This window comes from Stigmatopora argus, chromosome 21 (assembly GCF_051989625.1).
Source record: "Stigmatopora argus isolate UIUO_Sarg chromosome 21, RoL_Sarg_1.0, whole genome shotgun sequence".
Classification (NCBI taxonomy): Eukaryota; Metazoa; Chordata; class Actinopteri; order Syngnathiformes; family Syngnathidae; genus Stigmatopora; species Stigmatopora argus.
Genome location: NC_135407.1, coordinates 35,342 through 58,210, shown reverse-complemented (window position 1 = coordinate 58,210; position 22,869 = coordinate 35,342). Strand labels below are relative to the sequence as shown.

The 22,869-nt window shown below is 56.7% G+C and overlaps 2 protein-coding genes across 3 annotated transcripts; both read left to right on the top strand.

Moving 5' to 3' along the window:
* The first annotated feature begins 1,324 nt into the window (after window positions 1–1,324).
* On the top strand, window positions 1,325–9,018 carry pdcd6ip (programmed cell death 6 interacting protein). Of its 2 annotated transcripts, none has more exons than XM_077590409.1 (17): window positions 1,325–1,897; window positions 3,339–3,393; window positions 3,668–3,737; window positions 3,868–3,995; window positions 4,140–4,293; window positions 4,515–4,615; window positions 5,220–5,336; window positions 5,484–5,706; window positions 5,769–5,892; window positions 5,999–6,176; window positions 6,810–6,921; window positions 6,992–7,410; window positions 7,485–7,619; window positions 7,744–7,838; window positions 7,930–8,053; window positions 8,287–8,510; window positions 8,581–9,018. In XM_077590409.1, the coding sequence occupies exons 1-17, from the start codon at window positions 1,692–1,694 to the stop codon at window positions 8,774–8,776; spliced, it is 2,661 nt and encodes an 886-aa protein (XP_077446535.1). In that variant the 5' UTR covers window positions 1,325–1,691; the 3' UTR covers window positions 8,777–9,018. The 2 variants fall into 2 exon arrangements, with proteins under 2 accessions (XP_077446535.1, XP_077446534.1); XM_077590408.1 differs by having other exon boundaries at window positions 5,205–5,336.
* Window positions 9,019–14,223: 5,205 nt separating this feature from the next.
* arpp21 (cAMP-regulated phosphoprotein, 21) lies at window positions 14,224–21,852 on the top strand. Its single transcript, XM_077590410.1, has 18 exons — window positions 14,224–14,349; window positions 16,024–16,135; window positions 16,209–16,314; window positions 16,476–16,520; window positions 16,668–16,806; window positions 17,138–17,276; window positions 17,378–17,515; window positions 17,592–17,691; window positions 18,106–18,201; window positions 18,351–18,487; window positions 18,941–19,146; window positions 19,511–19,729; window positions 19,829–20,010; window positions 20,071–20,124; window positions 20,205–20,351; window positions 20,500–20,578; window positions 21,295–21,374; window positions 21,455–21,852. Exons 3-18 carry the CDS (start codon window positions 16,216–16,218, stop codon window positions 21,545–21,547), a joined length of 1,953 nt encoding a protein of 650 aa, XP_077446536.1. The 5' UTR covers window positions 14,224–14,349; window positions 16,024–16,135; window positions 16,209–16,215; the 3' UTR covers window positions 21,548–21,852.
* Window positions 21,853–22,869: the final 1,017 nt, after the last annotated feature.

The window sequence follows — 22,869 nt, the reverse complement described above, 5'->3', positions numbered from 1 at the left end:
GGGGTAAGGTTTAAACTAGTTTATCATGGAAGAATACTCATTTTTTTGTCAATTGGAATGTTTTGAAAATGTCAAGTAGTCAAAAATGCGAGCCTTTACCATCAGGATTTTCTGTAAGGAGGGAATATATATATATATATATATATATATATATATATATATATATATATATATGTGTATATGTATATATATATATATATATATATATATATATATATATATATATATATATATATATATATATATATATATATATATTTTTTTTTTTATATTTGCCTAGGATTCTTTTGTAGTTGGACCCCTTTTTTCTTGAAACATTGACTCTTGCCCCTCTTTTTATTCTTTATCCAAAATGATTTTCTCATAAGGTCTCGTTTTGTCTCCGAATATACTCCATTTGAATTTTACCCTCAATGTACTTTCTAAAAAAAATGGAATATACTTAAGTTGAACATTTTCTTTTCAGTGTGTGCCTAAAACGCATTAAGCAAAACAAACAAAAAAAGCTGCACATGCAGTGTCGTTTGTAGTCCCGCCTCCTCAACGTGTGAATGTGCATGTGTTGTTTATTTTGATCCCCCCCCCCCAAAAAAAAAACACCTTGCTTTGGGCTATACGTAGTTTTGTGGAAATGCCAATCGTGTTGCATGTGGAAATGGGGAGATGATATCCGATGTCCGACGTCCCGTTCCGTCTTGTCCTGTTCTACTTTTTGGAGATGAGACCAAGCCTGCACTGAAAATGGACAAATGGTGTGCGTGTATAGTCGCTAGTCAGTCCTTCATCCTCTTATCTGCCACACAAAATATTTCCGACAAGAATCAAAGACAATGGCCGGGTTTGTGTGCGTGTGTGTCTGAGCCAGGGAACCACTTTTCGTGTCCGACCCGAACGTCAAAGATTGTGCTTGTGGTGTGTGCGTGCGTGAGTGCGTGTGTGTGCACATGCACAAAGCACCGTGTTGGAAATAAATGATTTCAGAACCTTTTCTACTCTCCTGATGCATCATTTAAATCTTTTTCGTTGACTCCATTTCTATCATTTATTGCTTAGTGAAAGGCCTCCATGGTTTCAAATGTTTTCCTCGTTTATTTGAGGGGGGCCATGACAATTCTGGTCATTTTGCATACATGTAAAGCAGGTGTCTCAAACCGATGCCGCAGTGGGTCCTGTTTTTTGTTCCAACCGATCCAGTGCCAACATTTTGACCAATGAGGTGTGTCTTCTAAAATAAGTAGCACCTGGCTGCAATCAACTGATTAACTGATTACACTTGCAAAAGGTATCCTCTTGTTGAGTTGGAATGAAAAGCTGCACCCACTGCGGCCCTTTGAGGACCGGTTTGAGACCACTGATGTAAAGGGACATTGCTTACGATTAAAACTAAGTGTACAAAATGGATGATATTAAAAGAGTCAAAGATTTGTGACGAGATGGATACTTCTGAGGACACAATGAATCGCAATTCGTCTCATTTCCCAAGTGTTTGTGAGGTTGCCATCGGGTCACGGGCACTGACACGTGAGCTTTGGCAAGGAAGAGGTTAAAAAGGAAGTCTTGCGAGTCGCGCAAGCGCACTGGGCCTTCGGGTGACGTCACTTGACAGAGCCACTCCAGGAAGTGAATTGTCACTTGTTGTTTTGCCGTCGTTCGTTCGGTCAACCAGACAGCCAGCAGCCGCGGGGCACCAAATGGCGACATTCATTTCCGTGCCGCTGAAAAAGTCTTCGGACGTGGACTTGGTCAAGCCGCTGTCCAAGTACGTGACGTCCTCCTACCCGGTGGGCGACGAGCAGGCGGAGTACCTCCGAGCCGCGGATGAGCTCAACAAGCTCCGGCGGAACGCGCTGGGAAGGCCCCTGGACAAACACGAGAGCTCCTTGGAGATCCTCCTCAGGTAAATTGACTAACTGTTACCGCAGAGAGGGAGAGGTGGGGAAAGAAAAGGAAAGGAAAGGAGGGGGAACGGAGAGGAGAGGGTGGGAGGGCCAGAGCCCGAGCCGGGCATTTTCTGTTGGGAAGAGCCTGCTTCTGCATCGCCGCGCCCGCCCTCGGCTGCGGTTAGCTTAGCTGGCTAAGCTAGTTCGTTTGAAAGGGGCTAACTTGGGCCGGGTAGCCGGCCGGAAAGTTTCCGCTAACGTCGCTCGCTCCTATGGTCAAATGAAGACTTCGACTCAACCGTTGCTGTCCATTTCCATTCCCCCCGAAGGCCGATAGGAGAAAAGGGGAAACTTGACACGCTCCAACTCGTTCAAATTGCTAGCCTCACGTCACGTGACCATAACAGATTGCCCCGGCGCCCCATTTAAAACGCTTTTCTCTTTTCCCTAAAAAGGCAGTAAAAGCACGCTTATTCTTGGAAATCCCCTCGTGTGTATATATATTTTTTAAAGAGATCACGGATTAGTTTTGTTTTTCCCTCCTCAAACTCCACATTTTGCATTGAATCGAGATTTTATATTTGAAATAAACGTCTCGAAATCTGACATTTCCCCCCTCTATTTCTCTATTCGATCAAGAGTTCAAAAGCGCTCGACGATCATGACTGAATTGACCCCCCCCCCCCCCATCTTTTCTTCCTTATTTCTTTCAATTTGTTCTTACAAATCATGGTGTAAAATAGTTGTCTGTACAGCTCAAACCAAAAGAAAAAAAACCCTCGAGTGTTGTCGTCGGACTTGTTATCGAGCGACAAGCGGGATTCCGGTGACGCGACGCGTCAGGTATGTCCTCAGTTTCGGGGGATTTTCGCCGCCTCTGCCGAGACGACACCTTTCTCTGTTTTGGCTCGCCCCTCGCACGCCATGCCGTTCCGAGTGCCTCCTTGTCGTCTACGGCTCTGGCCAACAACTAGACCTTTGCTCTTTCCTGTCACCGTGGCGACATGAATGAGGGAAAGCAGTGGAGTATTTGTTTTCATCGCCACGGCGACCGTCGCAAACGCAGAAACGCCCTTTCGCTCTCGTCGTCGCGGGACTCTCTCCAATTTGAGCCGTCGGCGACTTCCGGCGTATTCCAACGCCTTTACTGGCATTGTACGAGTGCGACGACATTTAAAGTTTCGCCATAAAGGGCACACGCAAAGAAGTAGTCCTAAAACGACGATATACAATTAAAAATGAAGTGAGGTCAACAAAAACCGAACTGACTAAAGTGCTTTCCGGCACGTAATGTACCTACGTTTGATGTTTTAGTGCGAGATAAAGGTTAGCGCCGCTCGCAACGGGTGTCGAGGTGCACACGGAGGGAAGGCGAAAGGAGACGTCCGCGGCGGCATGATCCAAACAAACGCTTGAGCCTTTTCGGCTGATTTTTGTCCAATCCTGTCGTGTGTGCAGATATTACGACCAACTGTGCGCGGTGGAGCCCAAGTTTCCCTTCAGCGAAAGCCAGGTAACGGACCACGTGACACAAGAAGCGGCCCGTAAGAACCTTGGGGCGCTTGCCGGCGCCCCGCGTGGCTCGCCGTAACGCTCGTCGCGTACGGGCGCGGCGAGGGCGACGGCGCCACCAAAAGAGAGGGACCGTGTCTTTGGAAAGGAATTTTCCTGCCGTGGTGGAAAATCCCTCTGAAAACACGGTCTTCCTCTCAGGCTACGGGAATCCTCATTTGGGAGCGGCAGAAATACTCCTAGGCCTGAATCTGTTTTTTTTTTTTCCTTCACAGCTGTGCTTAACCTTCACGTGGAAAGACGCCTTCGATAAAGGCTCGCTGTTCGGCGGCTCCGTCAAGCTGGGTAAGCCAACGGGTGGTCCCGGTTCCCAAAGGGTGGGCCCCGGTCCCAACGCGGCGGGTGGCGTCGGAGCTTTGGGCGTTTAGTTTCTTTGGTTGGCCCCTGACGTGATGGCCGCTTCCCCGTCGGGCAGCTTTGCCCAGCCTGGGCTACGAGAAGACGTGCGTGCTGTTCAACGCGGCGGCGCTGGCCAGCCAGATCGCCTCCGAGCAGAACCTGGAAAACGACGAGGGCCTGAAAAACGCCGCCAGATACTATCAGGTGAGCGTCGCCCCGCCGCCTTTCACTCTCCATCCGGCTAGAATAGGCCGCCCGTTGGGCGCGCCACGTCGCCGCCACGTCGCCGCCACTCGGCCTTCTCATTCCGCTCCGTATTGGCTATCCCGCACGTGCTTTTCCGCGCAGCTGGCCAGCGGCGCCTTCGGCCACATCAAAGACACGGTCCTGTCGGCCCTCAACCGCGAGCCCACCATGGACATCGCTCCGGAAACGGTGGGCACCCTGAGCGCCATTATGCTGGCGCAGGCTCAGGAAGTCTTCTTCCTCAAAGCCACCTCAGGTAGACCCCACTGCCTTCATTTATGCCAATGGGTATATTTGTTCGTTTTTTGGGGGGTGGGATGGTGTTGGGGGATATTTGAATTAGCCACCGGGGGGCGGTGTGGCCCTCATGGTCAGCCCGACGTAGTCCTAACCCAATGACCGAAACGTCGGATGTTGGCCGATGTTGTCGGATGTTGGCCGATGTTGACGAATGACGCTGGCTGTTGTCGCGCGCAGACAGGATGAAGGATGGCGTCATCGCCAAGCTGTGCAATCAGGCGGCGGAGTTTTACGGCGATGCCTTCAAGCAATGTCAGTACAAAGACAACCTGCCCAAGGTACGTAGAACACGCTTCCGCTGACAGCCGGCGACACACGCCAATTATTGTGGCCTTGAAACGTGGCGGTCGCTGGGCTTCTGGGACTCGTGCGCCCCGGGGGTAAAAAAAAAAAAAAAAAGGCAAGTCCACGTTGCCCTCGTTGCTTTGGCGGAAAGGCCTCGTTTGCCCGGAGCCGAAGTCTGGGGAAACCAGAGGGCGCCACTCGCACCAGGTCTTTCTTATGGGGCTTCTCCAGCGAGACCTGCCTTCGGTGTCAAATGAAGCACCCGCGTTGCCCGTTGCCCGTTGCCCGTGCATGTTTTGGTGCCCAAGGTTGAACAGTTGAACACTCACAGCCTCTTCTCTTTTCTCTCTGCTTGTCTTCTTCCTTTTCTTTCTGCATACCTTGTGGTGGCGTCTGCCCAAACCCCCTCCCGTTGTTGTATTTTTTTTCTTTCTTTCATTTTGCCCTCCCTCCCTCCCTCCCTCCATCCATCCCTCCCCCGGCTGCTTTTCTTGTCGTTGTCGTCGGGCTGCCTTGTTTACCGTGCACGTGCGTGGTGTGTTTGCGTGCGTCCCGCTCTGTGGTGGCCTTCTCCCTGGTCAGTATTTTTACTTTCAGGAAGTTCTGCCGGTGCTGGCGGCCAAGCACTGCATCATGCAGGCCAACGCCGAGCTCCACCAGAGCGTCATCGCCAAGCAGAAGAAGCGTTTCGGCGAGGAGATCGCCCGCCTGCAGGTAGCGCCGGGCGGGACTCAAACTCCCCATGCGCCGCCGGCGTAAGGGCCGGGACACGGACTTCCGACGCGGCGTCGGCGTTCGGCCCGGGAATCGGACTCTGAAGGTAGCCCCGCGCCGCCCCTCCTTATTTTCCTTTTTTTTTAGCACGCGGCAGAACTGGCGAAGACGGTGGCGTCGCGCTACGATGAGTACATCAGCGTCAAGGACCTGACGGACAAGATCAACCGAGCGCTGGCCGCCGCCAAGAAAGACAACGATTTCATCTACCACGACCGCGTCCCCGAAGTCAAGGACCTGGAGCCCATCGGCAAGGCGGCGCTGGTGAAGGCCACCGCCGTGACGCCGCCACTCAGCCAGAAGTTCGCGGGTAGGACACGGAAGGGGGGGGGTTTGAGGTCCTAAAAAGCATCAATTGCCCGCCCTCTTCAGACGTGTTTGAGAAGATGGTTCCCATGGCGGTGCAGCAGTCCATGGCCACGTACAGCCAGCGCAAGTCGGAGACGGTCAACAGACTGGTGGGAAGCATGCGCGAGGCCACCAACCTGGCAAACGGGTAAGCCGGCGCTTCCTCCCTCGGAGACGGTCAACGGGTAGGCCGCCGCCGCCGCCGCTCCTCCGCCCAGCCCGCAAAGGTGAACGCCTCTGCGGCTCTGCGCCAGGGTTCTGGCGTCGCTCAACCTCCCGGCCGCCCTGGAGGACCTCTCCGGAGACTCGGTGCCGCAGTCCATCGTGGAGAAGTCGCGCTCCGTGGTGCAGCAGGGGGGGCTGGAGAGCATCCAGCAGCTCATCCAGGACTTGCCGGAGCTGCTCACTCGCAACAGGGAGATTCTGGACGAGGTGACGAGATAAGCTAGCGCTCCGCCTGCGCCCGTTTGGCGTCCGGGTCGCGTGGCCTTCGAGCGCATTCCGACATGGCGGCCCACCGGGCGCCGCTTTGAGGAATTTGGGACAAGGCGCGATTTAGCCCGCAAAGGGTCGCGAGGGCGTGACCGCAATCCCGACACGCGCTGAGCGGAAATGTGCGGCGGCGCCGGTCCAGAGGCTCCGCTTTTCAAATGCAGAAATTAGAATGGCATTTGGAAGCCGTCCGAAACGGGGGATGGAGGGAGGGAGGGGGCGGCCGAGATCATACAAAGCCGCCTCAAACACGCGGCCGCTCGCCATCGTCCCTACTGGCCAGAATCCCAGCCCGGGATCTTGATTCCAAATCCGTTCCACTCATCTGAAGGCCAAGGACCGTACGCACGCACGCGCGCCACCGACTTGTGTGTACAGAAACAGACGGTGGGCTCCGCTTGAAAGGTGCTTCCAAGTTTGTTGAGAAACTGGCAAAAAGAGCCCCAAAGTAGGCACCATTGTTTAAAAAAAAATACTAAGCAGCAATAAGTGCCATCAAAGCAACCCGGGCGGCTTTCCGGCTTTCCAGCGGGAATTTGCCTCCCGTGACGGCTTTTCCCCACGCTTCCTCAGGCGCTGAAAATGCTGGACGACGAGGAGAGCACGGACAACGACTTGCGGGCCAAATTCAACCAACGCTGGAACAGGACCCCCTCGGGGGACCTCTACAAGCCCCTTCGCTCAGGTAGCCTCGCTCCTCTACCCCAAGGGGGCGCTCTTGTTCATTGTTCCTTTTTGGGGGGGCGACCGACCAGAGGGCGGCTCCTTCCGCAGCATCCTAGACAAGGCCGTGCAGGCGGACCAGGTGGTGCGCGAGCGCTACGAAGCCCACCGCGAAAGCATGGCCTTGCTGTGCAAGCCCCAGAGCGAGCTGAGCGCCGCCCTGCCCTCCGCCCACCCCGCCGAGACGCTGCAGGGCAGCGAGGCGGCGGCCGCGCTGCGCGCGCACCTGGCCCAGCTGGAGCAGCTCAAGCGGGAGCGCGAGGCGCTGGAGGCCGACGTCAAGGGCGTGACCTTCGACATGTGCGCCACATTCCTGGCGGCGCTGGCCAAGGACGGCGCCATCGACGAGGAGCCGCTCTCGCGGGGGCGCTTGGAGCAGCTCTACGCCGAGCACGAGCGCAAGGTGCGGGACGGCCTTCGCCAGCAGGAGGAGCTGCTGGGAAAAATTCAGGTAGGACGGCGTCGACGCGGCGCCACGAGGAGAGAGGGCACGTCCTCTGGCTCATGGTCGCCCCCGCCACGCAGGTGTCGCATCAGGAGTTCAGCGGCCTGAAGCGCTCCGGCGCCGAGGCCGAGCGGCGCGAGGAGGTCCTCAAGAAGCTGGCCTTGGCCCACGACAGTTACGTGGAGATCGGCGGCAACCTGCGCGAAGGCACCAAGGTCCGTCGTCCCCGAAGCCGGCGGCCCCAAATCCGAGGGCCTCTGGCCGCCCGGGATCGGGACCGGGACCGAGACCGGGACCGGGACCGGGACCCCGGCTTCACATAGCCTCTCTTCTCGGCAGTTTTACAACGACCTGACGGAGATCCTGCTCAAGTTCCAGAACAAATGCTGCGACATCGTCTTTGCCCGCAAAACGGAGCGGGACGAGCTCCTCAAGTGAGTCCCCTCCGCTGCGGCTCGGCTCGGCCTGTTTCCGGGGGCTTGGCTTGGCGCGTCCGCCGCTCAATTCCTCTTTTCCTTTCTCCAGAGAGCTGCAGCAAAGCATCGCCCGTGAGCCCAGCGCCCCCAACTTCAACGTGCCCGCGTACCAGAGCCAACCTCCCGGCGCGGGCGCCGGCCCCGGCCCCACCCCGGCGCCCCGCACCGTATTTGTAAGTGCTCGCCTTTCGCTCCAAACCATTGGCCGTTTTCATGGGCGTGCCAAGGACAGTCGTTTGACATCACCGGTGAGCCGTGGGTCATTCAAAGGTGTCGGTCGGTCGGTCAGGGTGGAGCCACGGAGGCGGGATCCGTTTCCCTCCTCCGTCTGAGTAGTCGTTTTCCACACGAACGGGGCCAACCCCAACGAGAGCGGCCGCCAAAGAGACGTCCTTGTCGTTGGCAGGCCCCTCCGCAGAGCCAAGACAAATCCCAGCCGCCTGCCAGGCCGCCGCCGCCCAACTCGAGCATCTCGACTCTGACCGGGCCGCCGCCGCCGCTGGGCCCACCCAACCCGAACCCGACCCCGGCCGGACCGGCGCCGCCTAACTCGACTCCGGCCGCCGCCCCGGTGGCGCCGGCCTCCGGCGCGCAGGGCCCCCCTTACCCCGCCTACCAGGGTTACCCGCAGTGAGTAGCAATCTGGACGAGGGTGTCGGCCCGTCGGCGCGCGCCTCTAACGCCGCTGGCCTCCCGGCAGGTACTTCCAGATGCCGATGGGCTACAACCCCTACGCCTACGGCCAGTACAGCGTGCCCTACGTGCCCTACGGGGCCGCCCCGGGCCAGGCCGGCTACCCGGGCCAGGCCGGCTACCCGGGTGCCCCCCCGGGCGCCCAGGCCTACCCCGGATACCCCCAGCAGCCCTCGCAGCAGAACTACTACCCGCAGCAATAGAGCGCCGACACTACAACGGCGGGCAGCCAGCGTAACCCTTTTCTCCTTTTCTCCTTTTCTTTTCTTTTCTTTTCCTTTCCTTTCCTTTCCTTTCCTTCTGGGATCTTCCGAGGTAAACGGACTGGCACTCTGCCGGAAGGCACCCGCCCGGGTTCTCTTCTTTTGTACTAATGTCTGCAGGCACGGCCATCGACAATGTCGCTTCTTCAATATGAATATATATACACGTATGTACAAAAGCATTTGACCTGGTGTTTTCTTTGCGACCATGCGGTGGCGCCGCAGACGACTTTGAGAATTGGGGCCATTTTATTTTATTTTTTAATTCTCTCTCCTTTCCCCACCGTTTTCTTGGGCCTCGGGGCACTCGGCGGGAGGCGTGGGCGGTTGGGGGTTCAGACCTCCCTGTTTAAATGACATGCAAATTGCATTGCCGCGAGGTCTCCGTTTCAACGGCGTGGCTTTCCCCGCCGCGGGTCATCTTCACATATTAAATGGTTGTCAAGAGAGGCTAACGCTAATGATGGTGCGTTAGCCATGAGAGAATCTGCGCGTGGGTGGGAGGGTGCTTGAGAGGGAGTGCGATTTGGAGTGAGAGAGCGAGTGTAGGAGTGAAATTATTCCACATTGCGTTAGCCTCTGAGACAAACGCTGTAAATTTGTCTGAGTCAAGAGATTGTAAGCGTGCTATTGTCTTTCCTCCCACCTTTTTGCAGCACCATTCTTGCCTGCCATTTATTTATTTTTTGGTTTGTTTCTTTCAACTGGCCTCTTCTCTTTACGTGGCACTCTCTGGCTGTGAAGTAGCGCCTATTCTAGCGCGCGCACGGCAGATGGCGGCTCAGCGTGACGTCCGGACGGATGCGCGGCCACGTTGGCGGACGGAGGGGGCGTCCTTACCCTAACCTGCTTTTGCTTGTTGGCCCGTGGCACGTTTTGCCACATTCTCCATCCCTTCATCCCTCCCTCCCTCCGTCCAGTTTGGCACGATGGCGTCTTCCATGCTCTCTCACAGAGCCCTTTTTAATGTCATCCAGGGACGACGCGTACGCTCCGGCTTGCGTCCTAGCCCACAAGTAAGACTAATGGGAGCCCAAAATGTCACCTTCTCCCAAGACGGCCTTTCCGACAGTCGAGCCGATTTGGTGCACCGCGTTCTCTTGTTTCTAAGCAAAGGTTTCCTTTATTTTCCCAACCGCTTCTCTTCACCAGGGTCGCGGGGCCCGAATCGGTGGTCGGCCCATCGCGGGGCACGGGGAGACAAAGGTCAGCCGTTGGCGCTCGCAGTCCTACCTAGGGTTAGGCAAGTGGCTAGCTTAGCATGCGTGATTTTGGAATGTGGGAGGAAAGCCGGGTAACTGGGGAAAACCCACGCCATCCCAGGTAAAAGACGCAAAGTCCACACACGAGGACCGACCCGCTTTCTAGCCCGAGATCCCACAACCGCGAGGCCGACACGCTGACCGCTCGGCCGCCGGGCCGCCAAAGCTTCCCTTTTTTGGGTCGTTGGGAGTACACGAGCGGGAGGCGAATTGCTTTAGTCTGACGTAAGCTCGGCACGTGTTTGTCAAACTTAGTTCGGGTGTTTTGCAAGGGTCGGCTTTTCTTTCTTTCTTTCTTTGTTTTGTTGGCGACGTTCAATGTGGTGTGCACGAAAACGTTCCAGTGGAGGTGATGAATGTGCGCACGTTAGACCTTGTGCGAAAATAGCGCGGCGTCGACGTCAGAAGGCGTCTGGCGTTTTCGCGAGGCATTCTCCAGGTGTCACATTTTAATTGCCGGGAAGAGCGGACGACGACGACGCCGGCGGCAGCGGCAGCGTCGCTGACAGCTATTAATTAGTTGCTCACTAATGGCTCCCCCTGCGCGCCGGTGGTGGCGGCCATGTTGGTGCCTTCCTCGCCTTTGTTTTTCTTGGAAACCTGCTCTCCCCTGGCAGGTGGAACAACGTCCGACGGGGCCATTGGACGACGACCGTTGAAATTAAGAAGGGACTGGCGCGAAGCTCGTGGTGGAGAAAAGCTGCTTGGCTCCTACGGACCCATATTCATCTTGTGCTAGGCTTAGCCATGGTTTGGACTCGCCCTAACTTGGGAGGCTTTTCACGAATGATTGTTTTTGATATTTTCCATCATCCTATTTGATTTCTTTTGCCTTGCCGTGTTTTTGCTCTTTGACTCGATGGAGTTGTAAAATCCTTGTTCTTTTTTTTTTTTTTTTCAGATGGGAAGCTAGCTGAACCCGGCGCTCGTTCTCGGGTGTCGGCACGCACAAACGCTTTAAAATAGCAGCATCTGACTTTTTCTATATACGCAGCACTGCGTCATCATCTGGGCCTTTTTTGAACGAGCCCACATCCCCCCAAGCCCCCCCCCCCAAGCCAATCCTGGCGGAAATGGCAAAATCTCACCATCTTTCACACAGAAAAGTGAGAAAAAGTGGTGTGCGTCGCAGAGGGTGTTAATTTGAGCGCCATCTAAATTTCTCGGTGCGGAGGCGGCTCGCCTCGGCTCGGCGCGGCGCCCGGCACCCCCGTAGGAGCCGCCTGCCCGAAATAGCCCAGATTGACAGGTAGAGAGACGCAGTTACTATAACAACTGGCTCTCATGAGCGCGCCCCCTCCCACTATCTTCCCACCTCGCCCTTTTTCATTTTCTTACCGCATCCGCCCCTCCCTGCTCCGAAGTGGACGCGGGCGCCGAGGGAGGAAAGAGATGATGAGCATAGAGAGGAAAAAAAGCACCCCCCAAAAAAGGAGATGGCAATATGGCCGAGCTGCCTTCCGTTGGATCCGACCTGTGTGGGTGAACGAGAGTGGGAAGATGAAACCGGCGCTTAGCGCTTACACAACAATGCGGAAAAGGAAGCCTTTCGCTGCGCTCCTTTTTGCCGCCGATCGTCACGCGCTCGGCCGCCCCCTCGCCGCGTAGGCGCCGGAGAGTCGCAAAGGACCTGGGCCGCGCCGGCCCCGGGGCCACACTCTCCCTTCTCTGACCCCCGGACCCTTAGCCCGTCGGCCGCCTTTGACAAAGACTCGCCATCCGTTTGGAGGGGGGAGGCCGCCATTGGTTAGGAAGGGGAAAGCCGCCATCCGGTGACGCCATGGACTTTGGGTCCAATTTGAACGGGGCGAAACGACCCCCGAAATCTCCCGACTTTGAAAGTGGCCTCCGTTTGCGGAAGGCCTCCGCCGGGCCTTTTGGGACGGGGGGGCCCTTCATTGGGCGCCAAACGAGGCCGGCGTCGGCCAGGGAAGGACGGACGGGCGGGCGGGCGGGAGGACGGACGATGCAGCATCCAAAAGCGCGGGTCTCCACGGAGACGGTTGCTACGGCAGCCGCTGAGATCTCGCCTCATTAGCAACAAATATAAATAGCCGCGTGTGACGCCTGGCGCAGAAAGGACAGAAAGCAGGCAGGGGGAGCGGACGGGAGAAAGGAAACGAGCTGCCCCGCTTTTTTACCAAAGAGTGCAACTTTGACGGATGGCGCCGGGGGATGGGGGGTGGGGGTTCGGCACCGGGGAGGGGGGCCGGTGTCCCATCCCGTCCCATTTTTTTCCTACAAAATCCTTTCTCCCCATCGTGTTGACACGGTGCGACGAGTGAGGGCGAGCAAACCCAGTTAGACTCTCACTTCCTCTAGGCCAGGGGTAGGGAACCTATGGCTCGGGAGCCATATGTGGCTCTTTTGATTGCTGCATACGGCTCTCCGCTAAAATGTGAGATCAAATATGGGAACCGCTGTCGAGAGAGCTCGGTCCCCAATGCATCAATAGGAGCGTCACGTGATCATTGTAGCGCCGACACTCCCATTAGTGCGACTTTAAACCTTTTTTTTCCATTAGATTCTTCTGCATGCATACTTCCGTTGATTAGCATTGATTAGCAACACCGTGACAATGTTGGCAAAAGATCTCAGAGAATGTTTGTACTTTAAAAGTGGTGACATTACTCCAAACAGCACCCATTGGAGTGTATTTTTACTATTCAATCTGGAGTTTGGCTCTCAAGGAATAACATTTGAAAACATGAATTGTTTATGGCTCTCTCTCTGTTTCCAAGATTAGGGTTAGGGCAGGAGTGAGCAACGTGGTCCTGGGTTGGTGAATCCAGCCCGGTGGGTCAAGCCATCCAGCTGGGACAAAGCCAACAAAGTTGAACCGGTGGGAGAAGCGCCTGACTGCAATCCACCGATTGAACTCGTAGGATAGCACATTGCTGAGAAAGTGTGGTCTTTGTGGGTGGGAACCATAGCCCGGCCTTAGTTTGCCGGCCCCCGGCTTAGGCTTAGGGTCAGGCTCGCTCCCTCCCTAAACTCCTTTCCCTCCCCCGTAGTGGCTTCCTCTGGGTTTTGGGCCGCTGGTCACCTCGCCGGCTGCCCTTTGGACAGCCCGTCCGCCTGGGAAGTGACGCGGCGGGCAAATCCCTTCCCAGCTGTCGGCCGGCCAACGCGCTGACGTCTGTTTATGTAAGTGGAGCGCGGCGGGTGTCAGTGTCCGAGTCTCCTGGGTGCCGGCGCGCCCGCCTAGCCAGCTCGACAGCTGCCCGCCTGCCCGCCCGCGTCGGAGCGTGTGCCCCAAATATCTCCGTCCCCTTTGATCTAGTCTCTCGCGTCCGGGCGGGCGGCTTTGCTGGTTTACAGAGCCAGGCCAAAAAGTACGGCCCAGGCGGAGGAATGGACAACAAGAGGGTTAAGGTTGTCACGAAGGCGCCATCGGATATCCGCGTGCGCTCCGTTTTTGTGTGCCCCCCACCCCCAATCATGCCCTCCTCACTAATATTGGCCTTAAGGACTCTTGTGTTTCCCTTTAGAAAGGTATTAGAAGTTGACTGATTTCCACACCAGCGACATACTACTTGGTATAGTCGCCTATTGACTCCGAGAACCATGGGCAGCCAGCCAGCCAGCATATTAGCGCCAAGCCTCGGTGCACGCGGGGGACAGGTGTCCGCCCGGATGGATGCCGGTGTGCCGTGTGCTATCTATGCCTCCTGCCTCCGCATATTTCCCGTCATTGTGACACGAAGCGCGCTCTTATGTAAGCTTCGGTTTGGGCTGGCGGTTGGTGATGCTGGTGGAGGTGGTGGTGGTCGTGGAAAACTGGAATTGCTGCAATCGTGGATTAGCGCTTTCGTGCCTGGCCGGTAGTCTGGCAGCCACGCCCACCGACAGCCCGCCCGCCCATTTTTGGGCAGCACACGTGCGTATGGCGTCGCACACGCCAAGAGTGTCCGTCAGTCCGTCCGTCCGTCCGTCGAGGTCTTCCGATCGCTCTCTAAAGACGGGAAAGGGGCCAGGTTGCCGAGTATAGATAGCGGGGCTGTTAATGCCAGCACCCCCCTCCCCGCCCTAACATCCACTCACACACACACCTTCCCCGCTCCCGCGTCTCCCGCCTCTCCCGCCCACCCCCTACCTCCCTCCCTCCCTCCCTCCTCGACGAGAGTGGAGCAAAAGCGGAGGAGGAGCAGCTCGGCGTTTCACTCGACAGCAACAACCCCGCAGAGAGGAGCTCCGCTCCGGCGACATCTCGGCGTCTTCCCCGACCGCCCGCCCTCCCTCCCACTCCCGGTAGGTAAGAGCCTCCGCCGCGAACACCAAAACACTTCCAACATCCAATTGTCCAGTGATCTTGTGCATCCGTCGAAAGGCTCTTCCGTTTTGCCTTCATTTCAACGGCATACTAGCAGGTGTTTCTTATTTATTTATTTTTAGCCCGACATTATTTCTTCCGCCTGTCAAATGTCCTCAGTTGAACTTCTCCCCGTGTGTCGTTTCGGCTGCTTTTTTTTTTCTCCAATTTAAATTCATTTGGAGGGAGCAAGACAACCGGCAGTGCTGCCCGTCCCCCAGATTCCCCCTCCTCCCCCCAAGCCCCCCCACGGCCCGGTTCAGCCCCCAATCCCCCCCCCCCCAATAGCCCCCTCCCCTCCGTTCCCATCCCATACCCTACCATCCCCTCCCCTTCGGGTAAAAATAGCCCCGGCGTCGTCAAGCGTGTCCCAGGTCAACAGTAATGCGACACATCGGCGTGCGCGGGCGGAGCTTGGACTTCTCCTCCATCTTCGTGGGCGCCCCTTTCCAAACTTTGACGGCACCTTGGCCACGTTGGCCTCGCCGCAGTGAAAATGACTCCTTTGCTCATCGGCCGCCGTCGAGCGCGAAAGACGTCCGAGCCCTCGGAAGTGGCATCGGGACTCAAAGGACTCGGTGGGGTTAGCGTGCCGAGAACAAAAGGGGCCCATGCTTTGCAAATACAGAGTTGCCACGATCTGGAGAACAAGGCGGCCGGCCGGGTCCACCATCCGCCCCATCCGCCCCTCTGCCGTCATTTGATGCACCCGAGTGGCAGAACCGGGTCGCTCGCCGACGTTTGGCCGCGCTCGACTGCCAAACCGTGCAAAAAACATGACCACACTTAGACTATTTGGTCGCCAGCGTCAATGGAACCTAGAGGGTTCCTTCCCGTCATTAACGGAACTTAGACGTTTCGTTCCCGTCAAGGGCGAGCGTAAAGAAGCCAAATCCCCTCCCTTTCCGACCTTTGAGCTCGCGCCTCCGAAACGGAGCGACCCCTTCCGCCCGTAGCTCGGTCGTCCCTTCTTTGGTGACCTCCAAGCCCAACAAACGGCAAACTTCCCCGCATCGGGCCTAGCAACGGAGCAAAGGACTGCGTCCCGCTGACTGGGGTCGCAGCCCTTTGCGCCCGTGGAATATGAGCCGGCGAGGGGGCCGCGGGTAAAATTCCACCGTGGCGAGCGGGTCCGATACCACGGCAAGCCTGGCCTATTTCCTGGCCGCCGGGCGAAAAGCTTACGCAAGCCAAACGCCAAACGCCGGCGTTCTCAAAGTAGCTCCCGCGCGGCGGCAGATGGATGAGGACCGTGTCGCCGCACGCTGTTGGCTTCCCGCGTGCCATCCATCACGTGCTAATGATGGCGTGGCACCTCCTCCCCCTCCTCAGACCCCCCCCCCCTCCTCCTCCTCCCCCTCCTCCTCCTCCCTTCCTCCTTCTCCTTCTGGAAGCGGCATTGGGAGCACGTACGCCCGGCGCTCTGACTTGTTCTCTTTTTTTTTCCCGCACTCCTTCTCACGGATTGGCATCTGGGGTCGAAGGGGTGACCTTTAAAACAAGCCGTCCTACTCGCTTTTGCTCCGGCGGGCTCCGTGTTGGTTCTCGTGTGCCACTATTCCGTTGCAAAGTGTAAGGGTGTCGAGCCTCTTCCCCCGCCTCCTCTCTCGCAGCAGCAGGCCTTTGCTTTTTGGAGGAGGATAATTGCCTTCCCGGTGGCCGCCCCGTGGGATCATGGAATATACCAGCTCATCGTTCACCCGCCAGTTTCTTCACTCAGCATAGGTAGGTAGGTAGGTGCGTGGCGGGGCCGCGCGCCAGCGGACGGACGCCCAAAATTTGCCAATGTGCCTTGCAGACGTACCATGGAGCCGGCGGCGGAAGCGGAGACGGAGAGGGAGGCGGAGCGAGAGCGCGCCCGTCATGCCCAGGAGGACGAGGACGAGAACGACGAGGGCGAGCGGGTACGGGCGCCGAGTAAAGAGTAGGCTCGACTTCCCGTCCGTTTGAAACGGGCGGGCCGAGAGCGAAAAACGGTGAAGGCGTTCAGAGGATTGGACGTCTGCTAACGTGGCTCCAAAAGACGCACACGCAGAGTCCAAATGAGCAATGTTGTTTCCTGCAGAGTCTTTGTCAGCAGCACACGCCAGCGGGCCAAAAAGTCGTCAAGGTAAGCCAAAAGCTCGTGGCTCTTTGCCGCTCAACTGTGGATGTGCAAACAAGAAACCAAACCTCCCTCTCTGCCTCCCTCCCTCCCTCCCTCCCACCATCCATACCCCCCCTCAACCAAACCTCCCTCCATCCACCCCCCCCCCAGATCCGAGGCAAGCTGGCGCGTGGCGCGGCCGTCTGCCACGACGACGACGACCGAGAGGCGTCTCAGGCGCCGGCGCATGCCGGCGACGATGGGCGCCCTTGCGACCGCGACGCGGAGAAGAGCGACGCCATCGATGAAGGTCTTTCTTTCCATCCTTACTTGACTTGGTCCAAGCTTGTTACTCCTCTATTTTCTTCTGGACTTACTTACTTACTTCAAGCCGTCCATCCTCAGCGTTTGTTTGTTTATGTCCTTTCTCGCTTCGGTCTCTTCTATCCTTTGTCACTTGATTTGGTTCCGTACTTTTGGATTTCTTTAATGACGTCCTCTGTCGTTGATCACTCTCGACCCGGCTTAGTTGGATTGTGTCGGCGTGGGCGCGTCCTCCTTTCTCTTTTGACTCTCTTCCGTCCCAGTTGGTCCCCTCCTTCCGTCAAGCCTAACGATTCTCCGCCCGGGCGGTCTCGCAGGGAGCGGCGGCGAGTACCGCGACTCGTCCGGCGTGGACCTCCATCGTTTCATCGTGGAGACGCTGAACGGCAACCCCAGAGACCGCATGATGTTGCTGAAGCTGGAGCAGGACATGGTGGCCTTCATCACGGGAGACAGGTAGCGCACGCAGGCGCTTGTCCTGGGACCGGGTGTGGATTCGCCCCTTTGGGGTTCTCTCAAACCCCCTCCCTCCCTCCCTCCCTCCCCTCTCGGGCCAGCGCCTTCAAGAAGTTCCCGCACATGTCTTCGTACCACCGCATGCTTGTGCACCGGGTGGCCGCCTTCTTCGGCATGGAGCACAACGTGGACCAGACGGGGAAGTCTGTCATCATCAACCGCACCGGCAACACCCGAATGTACGGAAGGGCTCGCCGCCGACGACCGCTTTCCATTTGGGTCACGCCGAACCCACCTTGTGTCCACCCGCCGCAGACCGGAGCGGCCTTTCCTGGATCGGCTGCAGGACGACAAAGCCTCGGAAATCCAACAATGGAAAAGCCTTCTGAAGCGGGACAACCCCTGCGACCAAACGGTGAGCGGCCTTGCTTTGTCCAATTGGAAGGCTGTCTGGCTATTTTAGGCTTACCCGAGAAGAAAATCTAGCCCCCGACCCCAACTAGTTTTTTTCTTTCCCCTGAAGCTGCCCGTAGTTAGCTGGGATAGGCTCCAGCGGCCCCCGCGACCCCTCCGCCCGACGTATGCCTCAATATTTGCACGTGCAGTTTGAATCGTTCGGGTCTCGCGCCTACGCCGTCAACAAATGGGAAATGGGGCTGGGGGGGTTCGTTATTTTTCCAAAAGCTAAGGAAGATGCTGTTTTTGGGGGGCGTCCGGCTTAAACCGAGAGCAAAAGCTTCCATTCCCAGGGCTTAGTTTTTGATCTCCGTAGCCATTGGGCGCAATTGCACCATTGGGATCTGACAATGTTTTTTTCTCCGCGTCTCAGATGCGACGCTGCAACTTCCGCGACAGGCAAAGCCGGTCGGCGGAGGAGCGCGAGGAAGAGTCCCAAAGAGCGCGGGAGAGAACCTCGGAGCGAGATGTGAGACCTTCCGCCAAAAGCTCAAAGAAGCCGCAGCCGGCGGGCCGGGCGGGCGAGCGAGCGAGCGAGCGACCGAGCGACCGAGCGACCGAGCGACCGACCAACAGACAGTCCGTCTTGAAGCTTTCCACCTGGTCTCTTTGAAACAGGCGTGGGAGGCTGGCCCTACTGAGAACAGGTCCCCGAACCACGGCCCTCGTCCGCCCGACGCGGATCCTCCGCGTGAGCTTTCGGCGGAGGAGCGCGAGCCGTGGGCCGAGACCCGGAGGAGAAGGCAGCTCTTCAGGTAGCGCCTTTGCACTCTTCCCTCGCCACCGGCGTCCACCGGTAGAAAGGGAGCGGGGACGGGACGCGCCCGTCGCTATTGCCGAGGGTTACTCTCGGCCGTTTCCCAAGTGGCAAAGTCCAGCGTGAGCTTAACGCTTAACTCGCCCGTTGAGACGTCGGCCGCCGACCTCTGCCGCTCCAAAGCGACGAGGCGTCGATGGCCATCGACGGCACGGGTGCATACGCTCGCGTGCGCGTTTCATTTGACGTGTCCACCGGTGAAGGCGGAATGGGAAGCGAGCGGCACGGATGCCCACGTGACGATGCCGCTTGGCTTTTTTTCCTACCAACCTAACCCAATCCATCCTTCATCCCTCCCTTCCCTCCGCCTCTCCCTCCATCCCTCCCTTCCCCCCGCCTCTCCCTCCATCCCTCCCTCCCTCCCTCCCTCCCTCCCTGACGCCGTCCTCAGGGGCAGCCGCGACAGCTCGGGCTCCGGCTGGACGGACGGCAGCCGACAGAGCAGCACCGAGACGGACTGTCGCTACGGCAACGAGCCCCGGCCGTGGAGCAGCACCGACTCGGATTCGTCCTCGTGCCGCCCCCGGAACGCCGCCGCCGCCGAGCCCCGCCCCCCGCGGGCGGCCAATCCCAGCCGGGAGCCGCGCGGCTCAGCAGGTGCGAGCCGAGCCCCGGCCTTTTCACGCCGTCGACACCTCCGACTCGCGCGCCAACGACATCTGCCGACGTCTAATCGGCAGCTGCGAGTCCCCAAGTTGGCGGCTGAGCTGTACATTTTCACACTTTTCTCACATTTTTCTTTGCGCCGTGGAAAAATAAGTGGCCAAAGACATTTTGTTTTCTTTTTCTATTTGAAGTGAACAAGCGCCAAAGCTACAGTATCCCTAAGCCTAACACCCAGGGGCCTTTTGGTTTAACTAGAAGTGACACTTTTCCTATCGAGACTCGATTCTTCAAGGCGTTGTCGCAAAAGCTGCATTTCCAAGCCCTGCCTCCCTCCCTCCCTCCCTCCTTCCGCCAGGCGCCATCTCTCTCTTCAGAGTCACCCCGGAGCCTCCGGCAAGGGCCCAGCCCGGCGTCCAGCCCGGCGCCCAGCCCACCTACATCCTGGAGAACGCCATGCCCGCCCAGCCCACCTACGTCCTGGAGAACGCCATCCCCGCCCAGCCCGGCCCCCAGCCCGCCTACAACCTGGACAACGCCATCCCACCGGGTAGCATCCTAGTCAACCCGCACACGGGTACGCCACACTCGCCGACCCTGGCGAGCTCGACGCACGCAGAGACGCTCGGCCCGGAGAGAGTCCGTTTGACAAGCGAAGCGGGCGCCGGCATTTCAGGGCAGCCTTTCGTGAACCCCGACGGAAGCCCGGTGGTGTACAACCCGCCCCCCGACGGGAACCCCGTGGCGTACCGGCCGCTCCCCGACGGAGGCCCGCTGGCGTACGACCCGCCCGCTTCTCGGCAGCCCATCGGCGGCCCGATGCCGACGGCGCCGGCTCGGCCACCTCATCCTCAGCAGGTAAGGCCGAGACGCGCGACCCACGAGGCAGGCGATGACGAGGGTGCGCGCTCGCTCCAGGTGTTCTCCTACGCGGCTCCTCAGATGCTAGCCCCCCCGCAGGCCTTCCCCGCCGTACGTATGGCTTTGGCTCGCCACGTTAGCCATGGGCTAGTGGGCCAGCCTAACGGAAAGCCCGTCTCCCGTCCTCGCAGACGGAAGACCCGTGGCAGCGCTTTGCCCAGATGGCGGTCAACTGTCAGTCTCCCGGGGAAGGCGCGCCCCTTTACCCTCCCGCCCAAGGATACGTGTTGGCGGCGCCGCAAGCCGCCCCCCACGGCTACTGCCGAGCCTCGCCGCAGGTAAGAAATGAAATTGAAATGGGACTTAAACATTGGGCTCGTCCTATTGGAACTCAAAGGTGAGGACGAAAAGCGTTGTCATTGCCGCTGTTATTTTTTTCGGGAAATAACCTTAACCCAGGTCATGTTGCGCGGCGCTGTTTTTCAGGTGCCCGGCTTCTATTACGCCCAGTATCCTACCTCCGCTCCGCATCCGGTCAAGGCCGCCTCGCCCGGCTGCAGCGCAGGTAACTGCCGCCCGAACAAAGCGGAGATGAGCCGGTTTAACCGGGGCGGCAGAGGAGGGGGCCGTTGCACTGTCAGAGATGAAGTCTTGAGGGTCTCACAGTGAACCGGTCTCTTTTCCTGCCGCTTACGTCCGTCGGCCACTGAACATCCATTGGTTGATAGGGGAAGGGCGGGGGGGGGGTGGGGGGGGAGATATTGAATAGGCCATCTCTGTGTGGGTAAAGGGATCTTTGCTTTCTTTGGGGTTGGGGGGTAGGGGGCTTCTCAAACTTCTTATTCATATTCTGCCATGGTTAAGACATTGACCCGCCGCCACCAGCATCCCGTTGGTGCTCTCTAAAAACCAAAGCTGTCAGCTGTCATTTTCTGGTGTTTTTTCTTCTGTCTCTCTTCCGCTTTTTCCCCCTTCTCTCTCTCTCTCTCTTCCTTAACCTTAACCATAACCCACTTTCTGTGGAGTTGGAGATTTGTCTTTTCATTTTTGTTATTATGGCCTGATTTTGGATTTTATTTTGGCCCACTGAAAATGAATAAGGCCATTAAAATCAATGGGGAAGTTTTGGTCCAATTTTGCAGGAACCATTTGTTTTCTTGCTCTTCTGCGTACAACTTGTGCCGGCCTTGTTTTTGGCCTAAAAAATGTAGGCTGAGCTATATTTTCATCCTGAAAAAAGCACCTCCCCACCACATTGACCTTTTTCCACGTCAACCCCAGGTCACGGCACCGCGGTGGGGGTCGCTCAGCAGCAGTTGTACACGCCGCCGGTAGCGCCGCACCTCTGTAGCATGCTTCAGGTGAACTAGAAGAAAAAAAAATCATGTCATTTTTCCGGCTCATACAAATGCCGTTTTAACCCCTTGACCCCCCCTCACAGGGCGTTTATCAGCCGGGTAAAGTCGGCGATGCGGGATACTGTTGCACGGTGGCCGCGGCACCAGCCAACTGCGCTCACGCCTGGACCGCATAGCGACCATGCCACACGCGCACTTTTTATTGAAGCACGTTGACACGAGAGCGCACGTACTGTACCAAAGCTTCATCCTAATAGACATTTATATATACTACAAACAGAAGTGCTGTGTTGACTACATCATTTATACTCAAGGCAAAATGGAGTTTTATATTATATTGAGATGAGATGTCATATATAAATATATATATATAGATTGTGATTGATGCCCCAAAGAATGCACTGTGTGACATTGTGTGTGACTGTCAATAAACACACGTTTTTGTTTTTTATTAAATTTCTTTCTTTTTTTTAATGCCAAATTGGTCTTTTGAGTTTTGATTCTACTCTGAGATGTTCTTTTTTCGCCAGAAGGCCATCCCACCAGCATTTGAATGTCCTTCTCGTGAGGGAGGCTGTTGTTGGCGAGGTAGAGCACTTCTTCAGCTCTAAATAGCCAGGTTAAAATATAGATGTAGAAAAAAAGATACCACTTTGAAAGTCCTAATGATGACCAAAAAAAGTTTATCCAAATATTCCCATTGATGGCCAGAACAAATAAATACATGTAAGCCACTTTTCCGTGGTCTGACGTTAACCGCGCCCACCAGCACACAAATAGGTGGCGCGACTCACATGACCTTTTGCCTCGATGCAGACGCTTTAACCAATGGGCTTTCTGCTGAAACAAGAAGCACCTGACGGCCATCCACTGATTGCAGGTGCACCACACCTGATTGGTGAAAAGGTGTCTGTCCTCTGTGTGGGTTGGAACCAAAGCCAACATTCACGAGCGGCCTTTTGTGGAATAGTTTGGCCTCCCCTGTGTTAGACGTACAGTTTTAGCACCTATCCCTAATTCCTTAACTCAGTCTGATCCTGTCTAACAATTGTGCGTGTTCAGCATCGAAGGAAGAGACCAGGGTTTGCGAGTTACTCCACAGATGATTTATTTCTTCACCTGCGACCTATGTGGATGGCATGCTAGCAGAGCTAGCAGAGCTAGCAGAGCTAGCAGAGCTAGCAGAGCTCAATCTCGTCGGTCGGAGGAAGCCAAGAGGCAACATGCGTCTTTTCAACCATCTTTGGACCTGCCGTTCATCTGCGCTGCTATCTTGAGACGTCGTCTCCGTCACCTTTTGGTAAGACAGTCCCTGCGACAACTCCTATTTTCAAATGTTATTCCTTGAGACCCATGCTCACCATAGATGAAAATGTGTGGTGACTTTAGTTTTAGTCCTTTCACCACTTTTCAAGTACACAATCTTTGAATTATTTTGAAAACATTGTCGTGCTGTTGCTAATCAATGAGAATGCATGCAGAAGAGTAATGGGGGGGG